The following is an 18,006-nucleotide window of genomic DNA, read 5'->3' as shown; positions in this document are numbered from 1 at the left end:
CTTAGTCACCTCCTAGGGAGGGGAAAAGACACAAAACCCAAGAGAAAAAAAAAACAACAATCTAAACATCTGCACTGAGCATCAGCCCAGTCTAAGAAGGAAACCAGACTGGCAAAGAGCAGCTGCAGAGTCAAAACAGTCAAAACTGTTTAAAACACAGTAGTACTAACATTTCACACCTGCATTCAGTCTCTTCAAGGAGAGCAGTGCCTTGCAGAAATGGGGCAATTAGCATTCTCATTCACACTGATCTCTGATTAACACTGGAGCTTTGATTAATCCTGGAGCACCTGGAACAGCTCTGCTGACACACTCCCCATCTGCCCTCACTCCCGACTCCGTCTCCTGTTGTTGGTTATTAAAACTTTCCAGCATAAGGAACATATTTTTTTTGCCACGACAAAATATGCAGGAGCACTTGTAAAAGCCTTCCCTCATTTCACAATGGTTTTGAAAGGCATGAATAAAGCCAAAATAAATTTCACGAGAGTGACGTAGGGTTTTTGTTCAGTTTTCCTTCCAGTGCTCACTATCTCCTGATGAACAGTTAAGAGAACTCTGCATAAACCAGACCTCATCTGCAACTTAAAGAAGACAAAAAACTTTGTTCCTCCCATATATAAACCATCCAAAAGGCAATGAAAAACACTGAGCTGCATTTCTCCAGCAACTGTTTCAGGACTCTTTTGTGCCTCTGAACACTTGCTTCATTTAGGATTTTTCAATACCCCAACTAGATTATTCTTCAGTGGTTAAGCGAAATTATATGGCAGTTTAATAGCACTGCGTTAACTCCAAGTTTGTTAGCTGGCTTCTTCCAGATAAAGATGTTTTCAGACATCTGCATCACTACAGTAAGAGGCTTCTTGTGTCTGTGTTGGGGGGAATCTCCTGAAGGCTTTTCAATATGATCTTTCGTAATTCAAGTTCTTGGGAATTCATAGCAAAGTCGGACCAATGAACTCATTAAATAGCTCACTTTCACCTCATGCCTTCTGCATGCTTCACTCTCAAGCTAGAAAGCAACAAGCAACCACGTCTCCATAGTTATTTGTGGTCAAGGGAAAGCTTTCTATTTGAAGTCAGAGGAAAACCCCTTCCGAGGTTCTTCCTCCCACTCTGTTCAATGGCTTAGAAGTGTCTGATCAAGAAAAACTTAGGGACCTGCGGATTAAGTTACAAAATTTAAGGGAGAGAGAAGGTTGAAGTTTCCCGAAACACGTAAATCACTTCATTGTCACTGGATGTGTCTTAATAAATCTTAGCATTGGGCAAAAATCCATATTCTCAGTCCCAGCCCAAAGCAAGACTTGAGACACAGAGAGATTGGCATATGCTCAGTTCAGACCTGCTTATTTATTTCTTCAAATGTCTATACTGAATTAAATCAACCCATCCTCACCATTTTATCCACAGAAGGAATTCTGCTTAAGACAACAACCTCCCCCAGTTGTTTTGCTGCAGACATCTCAGTCTGTTGCTTGTTTCCCCCACACAAGGGGAAAATGTTCCCCAGAGACATGAGAAAGATAACAACTTAGTCCTCTTTACTGATGGAGAACCTTCAGATCTTGAAAATAGCCTTCCCCACCTCTATTTTGCCTTGTTAAACATTGAAACATGAAGTTATGTACACCAGAATATGTTACAACAGTGGAAATTTCAGTTTACATACCAAAACACCCAGAAGCCAGGAAACGAAAACTAGGTTCTGTAGGAACATTAGCAGCCTTCTCACTTCATCTTCCACACACACCTGAACACACACACTTCATGAGCCTAAAGCAAAATGTTCTTTGCCTTTCCATTTCATTAACTGGCAACTTTAAAATTCACTAGTAACGTATTACTTACATCTACAGTCAAGAGAAAAATCACAGCTCATGACATACAGAGCAGTATCTGTATGTATAAACAGTATAGTCAAAAGTTGGCACTTAACGCTGTCGGATGAACACAAATACTCCAAGCCTGAGTATTTAGAAACAAGTACTGAAGCAGCCCTAAGCTATGCTAATGAAACAGATACATATTTTAATGCCTATATACAAGCTCAATAGCAGTAATCAGACACTGAGACACTTGTCATATGCTGCCAGGAACTATTTCATTCTGTATCAAAGCCAGCCTGGATTTTCCTTCTCTGTTGCATTGCGTGTTTTGTATTTCAAGGGATGGGATGTTTGGGAAGCTCAATTACAACAGCCAGATCTAGCTTTATTTTCTCTGCACAGTCCTGGCTACACACCAGAAGGATGAAGACCACACACACTCCAGCTACTCACTCCTTATAGCCCCTCACCTGCAAGTTTGACACGTCTGCTACCCGGAGGCCCTCTCCAGCACAAACCACACTTAGCTTTTATGCTGCACAAGCTGGTAAGAGCCCACCTCAGCCTTTAGCTGGGGTGTTCAGGGGAGCCGTGCAGCCAGGCTACCAGCTCCCACCCTGAGACACCTTCAGAGCAGAAGGTAGTGCAAAGTCAGTTCTTTATGTCCCCACAGTGTAACCCTGACACTGCACTGCTAAAGCTACAGGCAGCCTTGTGGCCCACACCAACAGTTCTTGGCACAATCTGTGGCTTTCTTAGCTTTGAATACCTTGCAGTGTTTAAGTATTTGTAGTCTGTGAAGAAACCTGCTCCGTTCAAGCAAGGCCTTTGTTACATGCTTTCTTGATTTAGATTCAAATACAGCTGGAGTGCTTAACAACCAGTAATGCAATTGATCCAACTACAGAATCACTTACTGGACGTAGGGAAGAGAATGAGGAGTTTCACTTTTTAAACTTGGGGAAGCTTGAATTGGACTTAACCTGAAGGTGACTCTTCCAAAATCATGATTTGGAACACAGAACACCCAAATAAAACAAACCTGTTTTAAGACAAAAAGAACAGCTGAAAAAAAACCCCTTTTGTTTATGGAGGTAGTCAAATGAAAATCCTTTCATGTGATCTCTCATCTTCCTTTACCTGCATTTATTGCACTAGAACATGCACCTTCCATACAAAAAGATGCTGCAGAAACCCACAAGATTGTAAATACTGGAGTTATGTTTTGTTTGCAATTATATTTAATAATAATAGTTTTGTTTTTACAAAGCAGTTGAAATAAAATAATAATTAAAAAAAAAAAAGGTAGCAAGAACCCCCCCCACCTGCTGCCTACCATCAGTAATCCTCACTGGTTTGTGTACCATTTATAAGGAAAACATCATTGAAAGCAGCTTGTCACAGAGACTCTTCTGCAGTAAATAACTGGTCTTTGGTGCAAGTCTGTGGTGTTTGTCAGTTCATGTTTTGCCTCAAAGTCCCTAAACCTAAAATCCAAGGTATCTGCCAATGATAACATCCTTCCCCTCGAAAGTATCTTCTAGCCAAAATCTGGTAACACATGTCTGAGGGTGGTAAATACCCTCATTTCACAGAGTGTAGATAATTACATTTGCCTGAGGCCAGACTTTTGGATCGCCAGCCACAGAACCCAGCTCTCAGCCCAGGCAGTTCACCCTGGCTGCAGACAATGCTTCCTCTCTACAGGGAAAACTGTTTTTCTTCATCCTAACAGGATCAGGTATTTTTCTTGTATGGCATCATTTTCTTCATTACTATTTGGAAATGATGTAAATCTGTTTTGATGTTAACACCTGCACTAAACCCAGTCCCAAAGGAGTCACTGTGACAAGCAAACTATAGGCAGTTAGACAGTGGGCAAGATCAAGCCTGCTAGTGACATGAGACACTAGGGAGGTTAGCCTCATCCACCTGCTGATGGGCCTCGCCGGCCTGGTCTCCAGGAACAAGTTCCACCTCCTTCTCCAGACAGGGGGTTATAGCCTAGAAACAGAGGAGAAATCCACTGGATTAATACTCATCCTCAACAGGCCTACACCAACATACAAGGAACACCAAAAATAAACCTCACGGCTATTTGCACCTTGTATATACTTATGACATAGGCAACATTTTAAGGAAAATGAAAGCAGGGACTTGAGATGGTTTATTTTTGTAGTGCTGTCAGTAAAAGCCGTTGCAAAACACCTGTGTTTTCATTTGATCTATTTGGATTAAATTAAATTGAAATTAATTACCATTTAATTTCTCTAAGCCTGCACTAAAGCTTTAGAGCTGCTCTGCAGAATAAACAGAGCAGTAGCTCCTACAGTGAACTCTGTAAGAGTGCCTCTGTTCTCCAACAGCCCTAACAGTTAGGTACTTAAAAGAATCTTTTATTCCAGTCCTGCAAGGAATACTCTGAAGGTTAAAAGGTAAATCCAGTCATTACTGCTGTAAGATTTCTATCAAGGATTTGAAAAGGGAAGTATATGCAGTAAGACAAACATATTTTAGTTGAGCATCCTAATGCCGTTAACTATAGGCAGCTTCATTTTATGAGTACATATTCAGAAAGATGCAACTTGGCCAATGTCCTCAATTTGTTCTGAACCAGGCAAAGAAAAAGACAACTGAAAACCTAGTAGTGCTGCTAACCAAGCAGGTTTCAAAGCAACCTGTGCGCTGAAACTTCAAGCATCACCTCTCCCTTTTGAAGTTTTTCTCCTACCAGCCAAGTTCTGCTTTCTACCTTAATTCAGCAGCTGAGCAGTGCAGGTGGTTCTCTCACATCATGCTGATCTACCTCATGAGAAGATCAGAGACCTCTAATTCTATCATTTGTTATTTAAGCAGAGATTTAGGACGAAACTAAGACAGGGAGCAGCTGGAAACATCCCGCAACCCAGCTGCCCTCATCTTGGTTCTTCACACAGCCATTACAGGCACTTCTCATCCCCCACAGTGCTAAATATCCCATACAAGAGCTGTAAAAGACATTTGACAGTATCAGACATTAGACTGAGCTCATATTAACATAGAATGGATCAACTGATCAGTTCATCCAGATTTTGTCATCAGCTGCAAGTAAAAATATTCAAAGCAGAAATTTCAGCACTGCACAATTATTGAGGTTTAGTATCTTTAATCAAGAATCTTCAGGTTTCATGCATTTAATCAAGTGACCTACTCAGCACTGCACCCAAAATGGGTTTCCCTTTTAGTCTGATACGATTGAGGCTTATTTAGACGATACTCCCCCCAACTATGGAAAATCATCATTAAAATATTACACCCAAATTAGCACTTGCAGGTACGGCACAGGCTGAGAGGAGACAAAGGAGATCAGCTGCATGGCCATCATACAGCAGTGATCCTAGGGTGGGCCATGGAAAGCTGTTCACCAATCAAGATGATTCCAGCAGTTGGCAGTGAGTTTAATGATAAGATCCTTCGGTGGTTTGTGGGAGTTGGTAAAAGTTTATACATCTGCAGGATTTCAGATGTATTCATAGATTCAATAGATTATTACTGTGATACCAGATAAAAAAGATCACATTTTGTATAATAGTCTTTCATCTTCCCAAATCTACGTAATACAGAATAAAATATCCTCTTCCTACATCCAGTCAGTAATACAGGCGGCTGAAAGACAGACCAGATTGTGAATTATCTTTTACAATAATGGGGAAGGGATCCCAGAATTATTGCAAGAATCTCTAATTCTGAGCAACAAAAATCTCAGTAAATTGTGGCAGAAGCATTTACAAGCAAACTGAAACGCCGTTTTCCAGGTGAAAAGCACCACAGAAACTTCCTGCTAGGTTCTGCACTGATTAAAGTCCTCATCTGCAAGGCACATTTTGTTTCCTCCTTGAAGAAGAAAAAAAATATGTATGATGACTATGTCAGCAGCTGGAAAATGCCCTGTTTCAAGCTCACCGTGTCTTAAGGGTTTCACACTTACCACCTTCTCGCAAGGGCCTTTTGGTTGGTTTAGATCTCGGGACTGCTGATGAGGTGGAGGCACCAGATTCTACTTCCTGCTGTTCATGAAAGCAAAATGTTACTTGGGATTTAATCACTGTGAGTATCAGCTCATCTAATCACATAAACATAATTGTAACCTGATTAACACAGTTGTTACCTGATTCAGTTTCAGGTTTCCTTTATAGCTTTTTCCTTCTTGCATGCTTTCCCACATCGCTATCTTCTGCCTTCGCTTCTCCTCTTCAAGCTAAGGAACAAATCCAGGATATGCAAGACTAAGATTTCAGAACTAACGGAATCACCAGTGCTACAGCAACAGCTACAACAAAACCCAAGGGCTCGGATTAATGAGCAGCATTACAGCTATGCTGATTCACATCTGCTTTTCTGTGCTACCCCAAATAGCAATATGCTATTCCTCATTTTCTCAAGCTGAAATTCCAACCATTAAATTACAGCAGTGATAACCTACATTTCTAAAAACTTCTATTTGCCACTAGGAACAGAAAAAGCATGTCTGCAGCAGTACAGTTAACCTAAACCCAGTAAATCCCCTCCAGACCTTTTTTGTGCCTAGTACTGAGTTTCTGTAATCACAAATTTACCTGGAAAAAAATAAAGATCAGGCCCACAGTGTCCCAGACACAATTACTTGCAGTGAAGCAAGTGCCATAGGGGTTAATTAATTCAGGAAGGAGCAAAGTACTACACATATCAATCATTCTAATTAACAAAGAGCATCAAGACATCAGGTCAGCACAGCATATAGGGATGTGCTTGTGGAGGTGATATCATTGTGGTACCTACTGCCCGTTGCCGCCCTGTGGATCAAACTGTATCAAAAGTGTTCCAGGTAAAGAAGGGGGTAAAAACACAGCACCCCCATTCCAGCAGAGAGTGAGTTTCCTATTTTTCTGGTACCTAGTGCGGAATAAATCTTTCTATAGCAACAGCAAAGCCCTTGATGGCAAATTTATGAATTAAAGAAAGAAACAGTCTCCTGTTACCTGTCTTTGTCTTTCTTTGTATCTTTCTGCTTGTGCATTCAACTCCTCCTGCATCCTGAGGCGAGCTGCTGCCAGAGCTTCCTGCCTTCTCACCACCATGTCAGCATCTAGGAGAGTGGGAAAGACTTTGCAAAGCTATTCAATACAAATGGTAGATGGTCTCCTCAAAGATTTGTAATAAGGAAAGGTTCACATCTCTCCCTGGAGCTGGTAGCAAAAAAATCACAGCTCAAGTTCAGTTTCCAGCTGATCTTCGATAGTAATTTCTGTGCTGATTTAAATTGCATAACATTTTAATATTTTAGAGCAATTACTTTAATGGGATTTTAATGAATAAGGACACTCATGTTAACAACCCCATGAAAAACTAAAATTCACACTTCTGGGATACTTGCTTCTATTTCTGAAGGATTCGTTTGGGACAACTTGAGCAATAGCACCCAAGCTTTGCAGGGATTCCGTCTGTACCCAGAGAACTTCTTTTACGCAGAAGCATGGGGCAACCTGCCCACATCCACTCCTCCTCCTCCTGCCAATTGGTCCAGCTCGTCCCATTACGGCAGCGAAGCAGTGGCAGGTTTAACACGCTCCATCAGCAGAGGAATTACTTACAAACAGCACACGTATCTCAAGAGAAAACTGGCAGCCTCACAAAACCTACACTGAGTCACCACTTCCCTCCAGTGGCCTTTAGAAGTCCACATTTGTCTCTTTACGTGTTTGCTACCATCCGGTGCTGCACATGTGAAAGAAATGTCAGTACTCTCAGTAATTTTAGAGGCAGCTTTGACAATTAAATAAAGATTTAATTGGCATTATGAAAGAGCATCAGGAGGATAAGGGCACGTGAGTACTATTTTCTGGGCCCATGTATTGCCAAAGGAATTGGTATGAAGCACTTATTGTTTGGCTGATTCCTAAGTACAGCCTGTGCTTTACAGCAGCGAGTCTCCAAATGAGGCAGGATCATGACTGTGTAAGATTTACAGCCCGTGCCACCCTTGGGAAGATAACACGGATGGGAGGCAGTTACACCCCAAATGCACACAGTCCTGCTGGAGCAGGATTTGGCAAGGAATAACTGAAAGGAGAGAGATCATAGAATCATGGAATGGTCTGGGCTGGAAGGGACCTTAAAGCTCATCCGGTTCCAATCCCTTGCCATGGGCAGGGACACCTTTCACTAGAGCAGCTTGCTCCAAGCCCCTGTATCCAACCTGGCCTTGAACACTGCCAGGGATGGGGCAGCCAAAATGGTGATGAATTTTGATAAAAAATTAATATTAGTCAAAAGAGTTCTCCCCCAGTGTTTAGATTTGGATGTTTTGGTTTTGTTTGGCAAGACTATTATTTGGTAGCTGACTACAGCTAATGTTAACCACCATTCCCTCATCTCCTGCATAATCAAAGACCAGCTAATCCCTCGTTCTGCTCCTTCACCCCCAACCACGTTCCTTCGGGACACAATCCTTCCCTGACAACCTCTGAAAAAGACACCTCTTGGCCCAACCTCTGCCCAGGGATCAATTCAGTAACACAATCTCTATGCCTCTGCGGGCTTAAACTGTTATCCCGGGTATCGACCACCATTAAAACCCCTCCAAACTACATCTCTTCGTTATTAACTAAACGCTGGGTGAACAGACCCAGCCAGCTGCCGTACACCCCACGGCGACTGCAGAGCAGGCCCTCAGAGACCCCCGCATCGCCGCTACTCACCCATCGCTGAGTCAGCCGCTCCCGGCCGCCGGCTCCACTGGGCCGCCAGGCGCTGGGACAGCTTCTGGAAGAGGACATAGACGGCGACAGCGGCCAGGAGGATGTACCAGCCATAGCTGGACAGCAGGGAGCCGGCTGTGAGGGAACAGGCCGCAGGTGAGCGCAGGCCGCGGGGAAGGAGCCCACCCAGCCCCGAGGAGAGAAGCGGGAGGCCGCCCCGGTGGGACCCGCTGCGCTCCCCTCGCCCCCCGGCCCTCACCCGTGTGCTGCAGGAACTCGATCCCCTCCAGCCCCAGCGCGCCGGGGCCGGGGCCGGGACCGGGGCCGCCGCCGGTGTCCCCCGCCTCCATCGCGAACCGCCACTGCCACCGCCGCTACCTCACGTCCGGGAGCCGCCCCACGCCAATCATCGCCCTCCTCATCCCCCGCCACGTCGGGGTTGGAGAACCAACCACGAAGCGACGCTTCCCCTCGTGGACCAATGGGAAGGAGAGTAAGGGTGAAATCATGGCTGTGATGGCCAATGAGAGAAGAGAGGAAAGGAGCTAGGAGCCAATCGGGGTGTGCAGGGAGGGCTCCGCACACACGACGCCGCACACGGGGAGCAAACGGAACCGCTCATTTATTGAACGCTGAAACGCGCCGGACACGGTGCGGGGAGGGGGGCGAGGCTGAGCCCCCGCAAGGAGAAGCTCCGGACCGCGGCCAGCCGGGGCCTAGGATCCATTGGGAACCGCATCCTCTTCCATTTCCTCCTCGGCATCCTCCGACGGGCCTGGAAGGACACGGCACAGAGTTAAGGGGGGGTTACCGCAAACGTTCCTTTCCTTTCCCAGAGGTTAAGGATATTGATTTCCACCCCCTGAGAGGGGCACTAATAACGTGAACCCTTAAAACCAACCAGCCCCGTGAGCAGAATCTATATAGCACTAACACGGCATTGCCAGTCTGTGGTTAAGATTTGTCCATGCAGAAGCCTCTGAGGCACGCTCCTGTACCCTCATCTGAGGCACAAACGCTCAGTCCAGACAGACTCTGCAATTAATCTTGTCTGTTAAATCACTGGGATGAACTGCTGGGATTTAGCCAGGTCCTCAGGGAGGGTTCAGGGCTGATGTTCAGCACCTTGCTCTCAGGAAGTCCAGCTAACAGCCCAGAGCTGCGCTCCAGAGGCCAGGCAGACGTAGCCCTATGGATGTGGTCCAGTCGTTCTGATGATAAACTTACACTCCGTTTAAACAGGTCTTTTCAACTGTCTGCTCTTTCCAACATAACTCTCTCCTGAGCTCACATAAAACAGCCAGAAGGAATAAAAAGAGGTAGATTCTGTTTGGGAAACAGTAATTAAAGTGACCTGATTTTCGTTCTCTGCCGGGAATCTGGCCAGCCTGCAGCATGCCCTTCAGCCGCTCCACTTCAGCCAAAGTCGTGGCATTGGCTATAGCAGTCTGGAAAACAGACAAAAGAGCACAATGAATCTCCACACACAGTGTCAGTCTGTTTAAAAGAAACCCGAGAAGGTTTTTTTCCCCAGTGAAGTGATGCTAAGCTTCTATGGAAAGTTCTACAAAGTTCTAGAAAATTCTGCAAATGATAAAGACCCTACTCAAAATAACTCCACTCTTATTAAATGAGCTGCTTTGTCCTGAGAGAACTCCAAGCTCAGAGGAACACTTCATTTAAGTTCTCAAAAAAAAACAGGTATATCCTAATAGAAGAAAAATTACAGAAAAGTGGCCCAAAGTTAGGCCACGCTGCTCTGTTTGTGTGAACACAGGCAGGGCCTTCCAGGAGGAAACCTTTGTTCCATTTGGATCCACGTGTGCTGTCCTGACAGATTTACCTTAATTGCTTCGACGTCCCCCGGGGAGGGCCCAGCTTTCTTTTTGTCAAAGTGCAGAGCAGCACCTGGGATGAAGCTTCCAAGGAAAAATAAAGCCTTGTTACGCCTTTTGAAGGGCATGCGCTTCTCTTAACTTCCAAACTAAGTTTGGAAGCATTTCAGTCAATCAAGTGTAGTATCTTATCTTTGTTAACAAACTGATACAGTGAAGAATTGCCTCCTTCAGAAACACCAGCAGCCTGTCCTCGCTGTCCCATTCCCCCCCACTCCCCCCAGACCTTTTAATCTGCTCTTATAGAGAGGCAGGCCTTAACTTTAAGTATCAAGCAGTTGACAAAAGCTGTTTGATTTGGATGTTGTTGAACACTCAGGTGGGCTGTTGCCATTTCAAAAGCAGGTTGGATAAAGAGTTACTGGAACTGGGTTTCCTGCTCTCGCATGTCTAATATGGTATTACACCAGCCTATATGAAACACTAGACTGGATGTAATCTTAAGACTCAAAAGAAAAACCTGTAGTATGCAAAATTGGATGTTACTGGCTGATCAGCTGGAAGGAGTTCCTCAAGTGCTGACCCAGCCCAGGCTGCAGCCTCCTTTGCAGCTAGAGATTCTCTTCATGTTTATTGAGCTATTTAGTTCAATCATCTACTTGTTCTAAAACTATCCCAGAACAGAACTCATAAACAAGAGCTCGAGTCCATCTATTGTAGTTTTAAATGCTAAATACATTCAAGATATGTTTAATTGTGGATTTGGAAATGCTGTGGCCATCCATGATCCAGATTCTGATTTCCAAACAGGTAAAGAAACAAAACTTGTTGTACCACTTAATTAAACTCATTAAACATGTACTTGTAACAGTTTAATTGCAGACTTTCATCTGCATTTACCCTCCTGACTACAGCAGTTTATATTCACTGGCAAAAGAAGAAAAATGGAATTACCCATCATCTAGGGGGGAAAAAAGGCAAATTAAACAATGGCAAGAATTAAATTAATATTTCCTGCTTGTTGACTTACATCAACCCACCCTGACCAAATACATCTTTCAAACATACTTCTGAGACGTATTCACCACCATCCAAAACTTGGGATGCTTGGACAAGGCACTCCTGGCACGCAAAGCTTTTGAGGCATCCCACTAGCAGCTGGTGTTTCAGTTTAGTGCCTCACACCACACACAGAACGTGGTGTTTCTGAAGGAGGATGCCAGTGTAAATTGGTTTCTTATCTTACGTTTTTGCTCTCCTGGCAATATCCTTTGCAAGCTGTGCACCCCGTTTGCCCTTGAACATTTTCTCTGCCTCCTGTCGCTCCTACAGCGATACCACACACACAAAGTTAATTTAGGAACACTGCAGTTTGCAAAGCTTCTGTCTTTGCAAAGAAAGACTCTTTGGCTCATCTTCATCAGTCAACATTGGTAGGTGGAGACCAGACGGAAGAACAAGCACATAAACACTGCCCAAACACTCAGACTCCAGACGTATCAGCCTAGCAAGAACTCTTTCTCACACACATCTTGACTGAGAGCAAAGAGCAAAGGGCCTCTTTCTCCAGTCTTTCTACCAACACCAGAGGGCCAAAAAAGAATCAGACTAAACAAAGCTAGTAAAACTTAACATCATTAAACAGACTATATACTTAACAGAATGAAACCGTGACAGAAAAAGAGCATGTTTTTAGAGCCACTTATGATACATAGTTTCAATTAAATTTACAACTACAGCAAAAAGCTTATTGTTACTGCTGAATTTTGAAGCACAACAAGAAACAAAAGGCATTCATCTTGTGCTGGAAGCAAAGAAAAGCAGACTTACTTTGAGTCTCACTTTCTGAAAATCCAGTACTCTGACCTGGGGAACTTTGTGGATGACATATAATCTGTAATGCTTCTTATTTGTTACAGGATTCCTTAAAATGCTACAAAGTCAACAGAGGTTACAAAGAGGTTCTTAATATAACATATGTGAAAATACACTTACACTGAAATACATTAATATACTTAAAATACATCCATGTACCTTCCGCAACACCATTAAATAAGCCTAGTAACAGTGTTCTTTGATATTATGAAAACTATGGTAAAAACTTGCACTTTATCAATTAAGTCGATTTTACTGAACATAAAGAACAACCTGAAAAGATATATATATATTTTATATATATAAAAGATCTATATATCTTTTCAGGTTGTTCTTTATGTTCACACACACATATATATAAAAGCCAAAACAACCCAAACAAAAGAACCCTAAACCATCACAATTCCTACCTGGATACTGATGACCTAGTAAAATCACCAAACAAATTGTTTTTACCTTTGTCCCTCATACCAAATGTGACATTACTGAAAAGTCATTGTTCACATGTATTTTAAAGTATTTTGTAACAACAGTTTTAACCTTTAGTTTTTAGGCTTTTAAAGGTTAAGGTTACTTCAGTGCTCACATACTGGTTTATAGAGATGTTACATTTCATTAGTCCAATTGTCTGTCAGTAACAAAAAGCTTAACCCATTAAATACCATATATTTCTGAAGTGTAGTGGAAACCTTTACCAATTTAACTTTTAGGCATAAAGGCTCTGTCACAGCTCATAAAAAGGAGAGCATTTCAGAGCAAAGCAAAGAGCCAGGACAGCTGCAGAGTTCAAACAGCAGGGAAAGAGCAGCTTGTCTTTGCAAGATCACATACCTCAGGTACGTCAATGACTTAATAGTTGACAACGGATCCAGTTCACCCTATGTAATGAGAACACAGTAAGAAATCATAAGCCCCTTTAGTGAATGATCAAAATCTGATTTGAAAACAGAGTTTCTGAACTCACATCTATTTTAATGACCAATTAGAATTAGTAATTGCTACTAATTAGGATTACTGCAAGTAGTTTAATGGCAAATCCACTAAGTCTTTGTGACTGCTGTTCCACTGCATGCTGCAAATTATGCTCATTACAATATGTACAGCATTAACTACTACCAATACCATATGGCATTACTCTAAAGAAAAAGAGCCAACTACTACCAGAAGTATGTGACAGTACTCTCAGGAAAAAGGTTAATTGGAAAGATGACAAACACAAACTTCAAGCTTGGTTCAATTTATCCTGCACTTACCAGTTCAGCAATGTTGTTGTTGGTGAGAATGAGCTCTGTCAGGCAGGGCAGAGCCTGCTCAAGGTTTTCACCAATGCGACTAAAGAACAAAAACCAAACGTTTAACTTAAGATAGAAATGAGAAATGGTGAAAAGACATATAAAAATATGATAACAAAGAGGATCCCCATGTAAACCAACCCAGTCCAACGCTGGCAGGAGTCTGGGTCAGCATCCACTACAATATTTTTACTAATAAAGCTGGCAAGAAATACCAGCCATTGCTGAAAGCGCACTAGATGCAATATCAGATTTACATTCACCCACTGCACATATCCCTGGCTTTTGTCTTTATGGGGAGTGACTACTGAAATCCAAAGGTCCAGCCAGATTCCAAACTCTGCATCTCATTGTCCTATCTCAAAAACGAAGACTGACTTTTGCACAGAGGTAGGAAAATCAAAGAGACCCTACAGAGTTCTCCACGTATCTCTACTATACAGTGAAGATTTTTTTCCATAAGCCAAACGCTTCTACACGTACCCAGCACTGAAAGATGCACAAACACTCTCCCGAAGAGCATTTTCCTCTCCCTCAGGTCCTCATCTGGCCAAAATACAACCACTTACCAAATCCTATTGTTATTCATCAGGAGAGTTTTCAGCCTCCTCAACAGAGGGAACCCATCCAGCTTCCGGATCTCATTGTCAGAGAAATCAATTGCATCAAACTGGTCCAGAGTGGCACCCAAGTTCTCAATAACAGGGATTTTATAGCCTGAGGGAAGGGTGCAAGGCAGAGATCAGACGGTGCCCAAAAGGGAGCAGAACAAAGAGGCAGAGCACACGTATCTGCATAGACTGAGGATGCAGGCAGTCAAAGCATCTCTGGAATGACTCCTCCGCATCACTCACGGACCAAACTCTCCCTCTCAGATCCAACAGCCCCCGCAGCCTTTTCAAAGCACCCCTCTTCCTCCCTGTACCCTCACAGCCCAATCCCACCTTCCTGCCACATCCCTCGGGTGTCCCACCCCAACCACTGCACCTTACTCCCACATTACCCCAAATCCCCTTCCATTCCAACCCCTCCAGGTTCCCCTAACACTGGAGCCTCTTTAACTCCCCTTTCCCCAGTCCCCTCCGGCCACTGCAGACCTCTCCCACAACCTCCCCGCCGCTTCCCCCCGTCCTGCCGCAGCCCACTGAAGACCCCAAACCCCTCCACAGGATACCCACAGGCCCGCTAGGCCTCACCACAGACCCCCAAAGCCCCGGCCTAGGCCGCACAGCCCGGCCCACGGCAGAAGCCCCGGCACGGCCCCGCCGCCGGGAGCCCCTCTGTCCCGCTCACCGCGCAGGTCGAGCTCGCGGTCGCGCACGGCATTGGTGTACTGTGCCGCCTGCTCGATCAGCTCCGCCGTCAGCTTCACCATCGCGCCAGCCCGCACCGCACCGCGCCGCGCCGCACCTCACCGCCGGGCCGCGCCGCGCCGCGCCAGGACAACCCGCCGAGTGCCGAGCCGCCCCCGGCCAGGCCGAGCAGCCGAGCGCCGAGCGCCGCCCCGCTGCCCGCCTGCTCCTCCGTTCGCGAGTGGCGGGGCCGCGGTGGGTTCGCCCCCGGGCAGCCGCGGCTCCCCCTTCGCCCCCGGGGCCGGGCAGGAACAGGCCGTGGCCCTTGGAGGGTCCCGGGGAGCGGGCCCGCCGCAGTGCAGGCAGCTCGTCAGCAGAGGGACCCGGTGGCCTGCGCACCGCTCTGCCCTCCGAGGAAGCGGCCCCAAAGCGCGGCCCCGGCACCCCGGAGCCGGCTTCAGGCCGGGGCTGGCAGCGAGGAGGCTGCTTTCCTATGGGCCGTGTGTGGGACTGTGCTTGTCCGAACACACGCTGCTCCCTCCCTCCGTGCCATGCAGCCAGGGCAGCTTCCCGCAGCTACAGCTCCTGCGTCCAAGCCTTTGCTCCTGGGCATGGAGCTGCCCATAAACGCTTTGCCCTGCAGCATTACGGCGGTTGCTCTGGCTCTTCCATGTGTATTCCTGGTTTCAGAGAAGCTCTGAAGGGTATTCATCCTTTCCCTGCGAGGCAAAGAGCGCTTTCAAGTGTCCCTGCACCCCCTCTGCGGCTTTAGGAATGCGGAGAACAGTAAGGAAGAGCTGAGGTCTCAGCCTGCCCATTGCCGGCATCGGGATGCTGTGGCCGGGGCTGGTTGACCGGGCTGGGCTGGTGGGTGGAGGGTGATAGGAGCTAAAGGAAGCAATTGACGCCCCCAGGTCCCAACCATCGCCTGATGGATGTCACCAAGCCACTTCTGCAGCCCTGGAGGATACTGCCCCAGCCGTCCAGCCCCCCGAGCGAGCCAAGACGGGATGGTTTCTGGATCCTCTGCTGTCGAGGGAAGGGTATTTTTCATTAGCCGTGACATTTCGGTGAACCCAGAGGATGTGATAATAGGTTAAACGCTGCAGACACGTTTGGCACCGCACAGGGATGGCTCATGCTTTTCCTTTGGGAACATCTTGCAGCATCACCCCGAGAGGGACTCCTGGCTCATTCCCCGGCATTGCAGCGTCAGAGCTGGCTCTGTTGCGCCGGATGATCCCTGTGGAGATGTCAGCTGGGGTCAGGCAGCTCCTGTGCTCCCTACTTGCAAAACGCCCTCTCCAAAGCTGTATATGGAAGCACGTAGTCAGGTTTTTATGACATCTGCGCTTGTTTAAACACAGGAGAGAGCAAGAAGAAGAGAAAGAGCTGTCAGAAGCAGTCACCAGCAGCACCGTTTTACCTGACTCAGGAATCATGCGGTGGTAAAGACGAGTCTTTTGACATCTCAGGCAGTCACTAAAGGGAGACCTTCTTCAGCCTCCTGGAAGGCAGGTCCTGCCTCTGACAAGGCCAAATAAAGCCCAGACCTGTCTCCCTTAGCACAATACATCTGTATGCCTCAGCTCTACAGTCATCATAGCATTGTATTTGAGCAGACAGGTTCTTGGTCTTGGATGCTGTACACACGCTCTTAAAAGCCCTTTCTTTGTAATGGAAAGCTAAAGTAATGATTTTTAAGATGTGAACTGTGAAATGCAGGTGGTCCTGGATGCAACCTCACAGGCAAACAGTGATCCAGGAGCCAGGCTGCACTGAGGACTTCCAGAAAACAGCTATTACAGATTTGGCTTTGGTGCCAGGAGACAGCAGAGCAATGGGCTTTAACAAATTGCCTGAGTACTCATTTATCTTGAAGACACAGCAGCCACTTTGATCCTCTGAGCATACCAGTGCCAGAGGGACTCTAATAGCTCCAAGCAAGCATTGCAGTAGCTTGAATAAATAATCTGAATTTTATTACTGTCCAGGAATGATTTTTGAGGGAAACTCTGGAAGCTGGTGTTGATGTATTCATCTCTCTTTCCCGGCAGACTGGGGGGCAGCAGAAAGCAGGGTAAGGCTGGGACTGCTGGGGACTGGTCATCTTAAATTGCACTGCTTCGCCCAGTGTGTATTTTGAGTTATGCCAAGGATGTAAGGGTAAACGTGTTTCTTTTTTAGCAGTTCAGTACATCTAAATATACCAGTGAGCAGTATTTAGCAGCAGGCCACAGTGAGCAGAGCTGATGCAGTATTCATGGCTCCTGCCTTTTGACTGTGACACAGCAACACAAATGAAAGTAAGTTGGTCATTTTACAACCCAAGGGGCAGAAGCCAGGAGATTTTACCCCAGTTTTGACCTCTGGTTTGGCCCGAGACTGCCAGGGGAATCCTGGAGCAACAGCAGGAATCACTGGATGTGATAAATCATCTGATTAACTCACATTTATCATTTGATAAATGTGAAGACCTTAAGATGCAGGAGCCCAAGAGCAGCCCAGCTCTGAGAAAGCACATCCCCTCATGGGAATATTCCATTCTTTTCCTTTTTTTTCCACACTGAAAAAGCTCTGTTTCAGGTATTCCAGCACTACCCTGGGCACCTAGCCCATGGTTAAACATTGCAAAACCAACACAACAAACAAAAGGCTTCACAGCTCCCTCCTCTCCCCACTGCACCAGCGGCTCTTCTCCTTTCCCCACCAGCTGAAGGGGTACAGTGGCCCTGCAGCCCCCAACAGTGGTGGGGCACTGCAGGATGCTCCTTGTGCAGGTGGGAAAGGGGAGCAAGCCCTCCTGCCAGCTCAGCTGGGATCCCCCACAGCCAGAGAATACACACAGCTGTGGCTGAGCACAGGCCTGAACCCCAGCCAGACAGCCCTGGGTGCACCAGCGATGCCAGCCCTGCCTGGCACGGGGCAGGTATGTGGGATAGAAGTTTCCTCTGAAGGTAAAAAGACCTTTATGAGAACAAAAGGGAGGGTTCTGCAGATGCAGCTTGTCTGTTCCTGAGCCCTTTCTCCTGCAGGTGCTCTGGGATGACGAGGAGCTCCAGCCAGGACAGCTGCCTTGTCCAGCACAATTAAAGACATGCGATGCAGCACTGGCTGGGATGGCAGCTGTGTGCGTTTGGAAAAAGCACAGATTCACTGGTCGG

At 45.9% G+C, this 18,006-nt stretch overlaps 2 protein-coding genes across 5 annotated transcripts; both read right to left on the bottom strand.

The window, feature by feature from the left end:
- Positions 1 to 2,951: 2,951 nt before the first annotated feature.
- Positions 2,952 to 8,903, bottom strand: SELENOS (selenoprotein S). 4 transcript variants are annotated; one of them, XR_009742119.1, is made up of 7 exons: positions 8,808 to 8,903; positions 8,549 to 8,683; positions 6,830 to 6,936; positions 5,980 to 6,069; positions 5,800 to 5,878; positions 5,601 to 5,705; positions 2,952 to 3,836 (listed from the first exon to the last, which is right to left on the bottom strand). XR_009742119.1 is itself a non-coding variant. In XM_061446648.1 (6 exons), the coding sequence occupies exons 1-6, from the start codon at positions 8,896 to 8,898 to the stop codon at positions 3,757 to 3,759; spliced, it is 582 nt and encodes a 193-aa protein (XP_061302632.1). In that variant the 5' UTR covers positions 8,899 to 8,903; the 3' UTR covers positions 2,952 to 3,756. The 4 variants fall into 4 exon arrangements, 2 of the variants coding, with proteins under 2 accessions (XP_061302632.1, XP_061302633.1); XR_009742120.1 differs by having other exon boundaries at positions 5,800 to 5,875; XM_061446648.1 differs by lacking the exon at positions 5,601 to 5,705.
- A 320-nt stretch (positions 8,904 to 9,223) lies between these two features.
- On the bottom strand, positions 9,224 to 14,996 carry SNRPA1 (small nuclear ribonucleoprotein polypeptide A'). The gene is made up of 9 exons (XM_061446638.1): positions 14,844 to 14,996; positions 14,120 to 14,267; positions 13,512 to 13,590; positions 13,090 to 13,136; positions 12,214 to 12,316; positions 11,630 to 11,709; positions 10,392 to 10,467; positions 9,903 to 9,996; positions 9,224 to 9,323 (listed from the first exon to the last, which is right to left on the bottom strand). The coding sequence occupies exons 1-9, from the start codon at positions 14,923 to 14,925 to the stop codon at positions 9,265 to 9,267; spliced, it is 768 nt and encodes a 255-aa protein (XP_061302622.1). The 5' UTR covers positions 14,926 to 14,996; the 3' UTR covers positions 9,224 to 9,264.
- Positions 14,997 to 18,006: the final 3,010 nt, after the last annotated feature.

This window comes from Pezoporus flaviventris, unplaced genomic scaffold (assembly GCF_033815535.1).
Source record: "Pezoporus flaviventris isolate CSIRO_AGI_PZ_B2104156 unplaced genomic scaffold, CSIRO_AGI_Pfla_v1 ptg000006l, whole genome shotgun sequence".
NCBI classification, from domain to species: Eukaryota; Metazoa; Chordata; class Aves; order Psittaciformes; family Psittacidae; genus Pezoporus; species Pezoporus flaviventris.
This window is presented reverse-complemented; position numbering and strand designations above follow the sequence as displayed.

Coding starts and splice junctions, on each gene's coding strand:
- SNRPA1 (XM_061446638.1), bottom strand. CDS start 14,925: ATGGTGAAGCTGACGGCGGAGCTGATCGAGCAGGCGGCACAGTACACC. Junction 12,317..13,089: donor AAGTCATTGACGTACCTGAG/GTATGTGATCTT, acceptor TTGACTTTGTAG/CATTTTAAGGAATCCTGTAA. Junction 9,997..10,391: donor GGGACGTCGAAGCAATTAAG/GTAAATCTGTCA, acceptor TCTGTTTTCCAG/ACTGCTATAGCCAATGCCAC.
- SELENOS (XM_061446648.1), bottom strand. CDS start 8,898: ATGGAGGCGGGGGACACCGGCGGCGGCCCCGGTCCCGGCCCCGGCCCC. Junction 8,684..8,807: donor CGAGTTCCTGCAGCACACGG/GTGAGGGCCGGG, acceptor GTTCCCTCACAG/CCGGCTCCCTGCTGTCCAGC. Junction 5,879..5,979: donor GAAACCTGAAACTGAATCAG/GTAACAACTGTG, acceptor TTTCATGAACAG/CAGGAAGTAGAATCTGGTGC.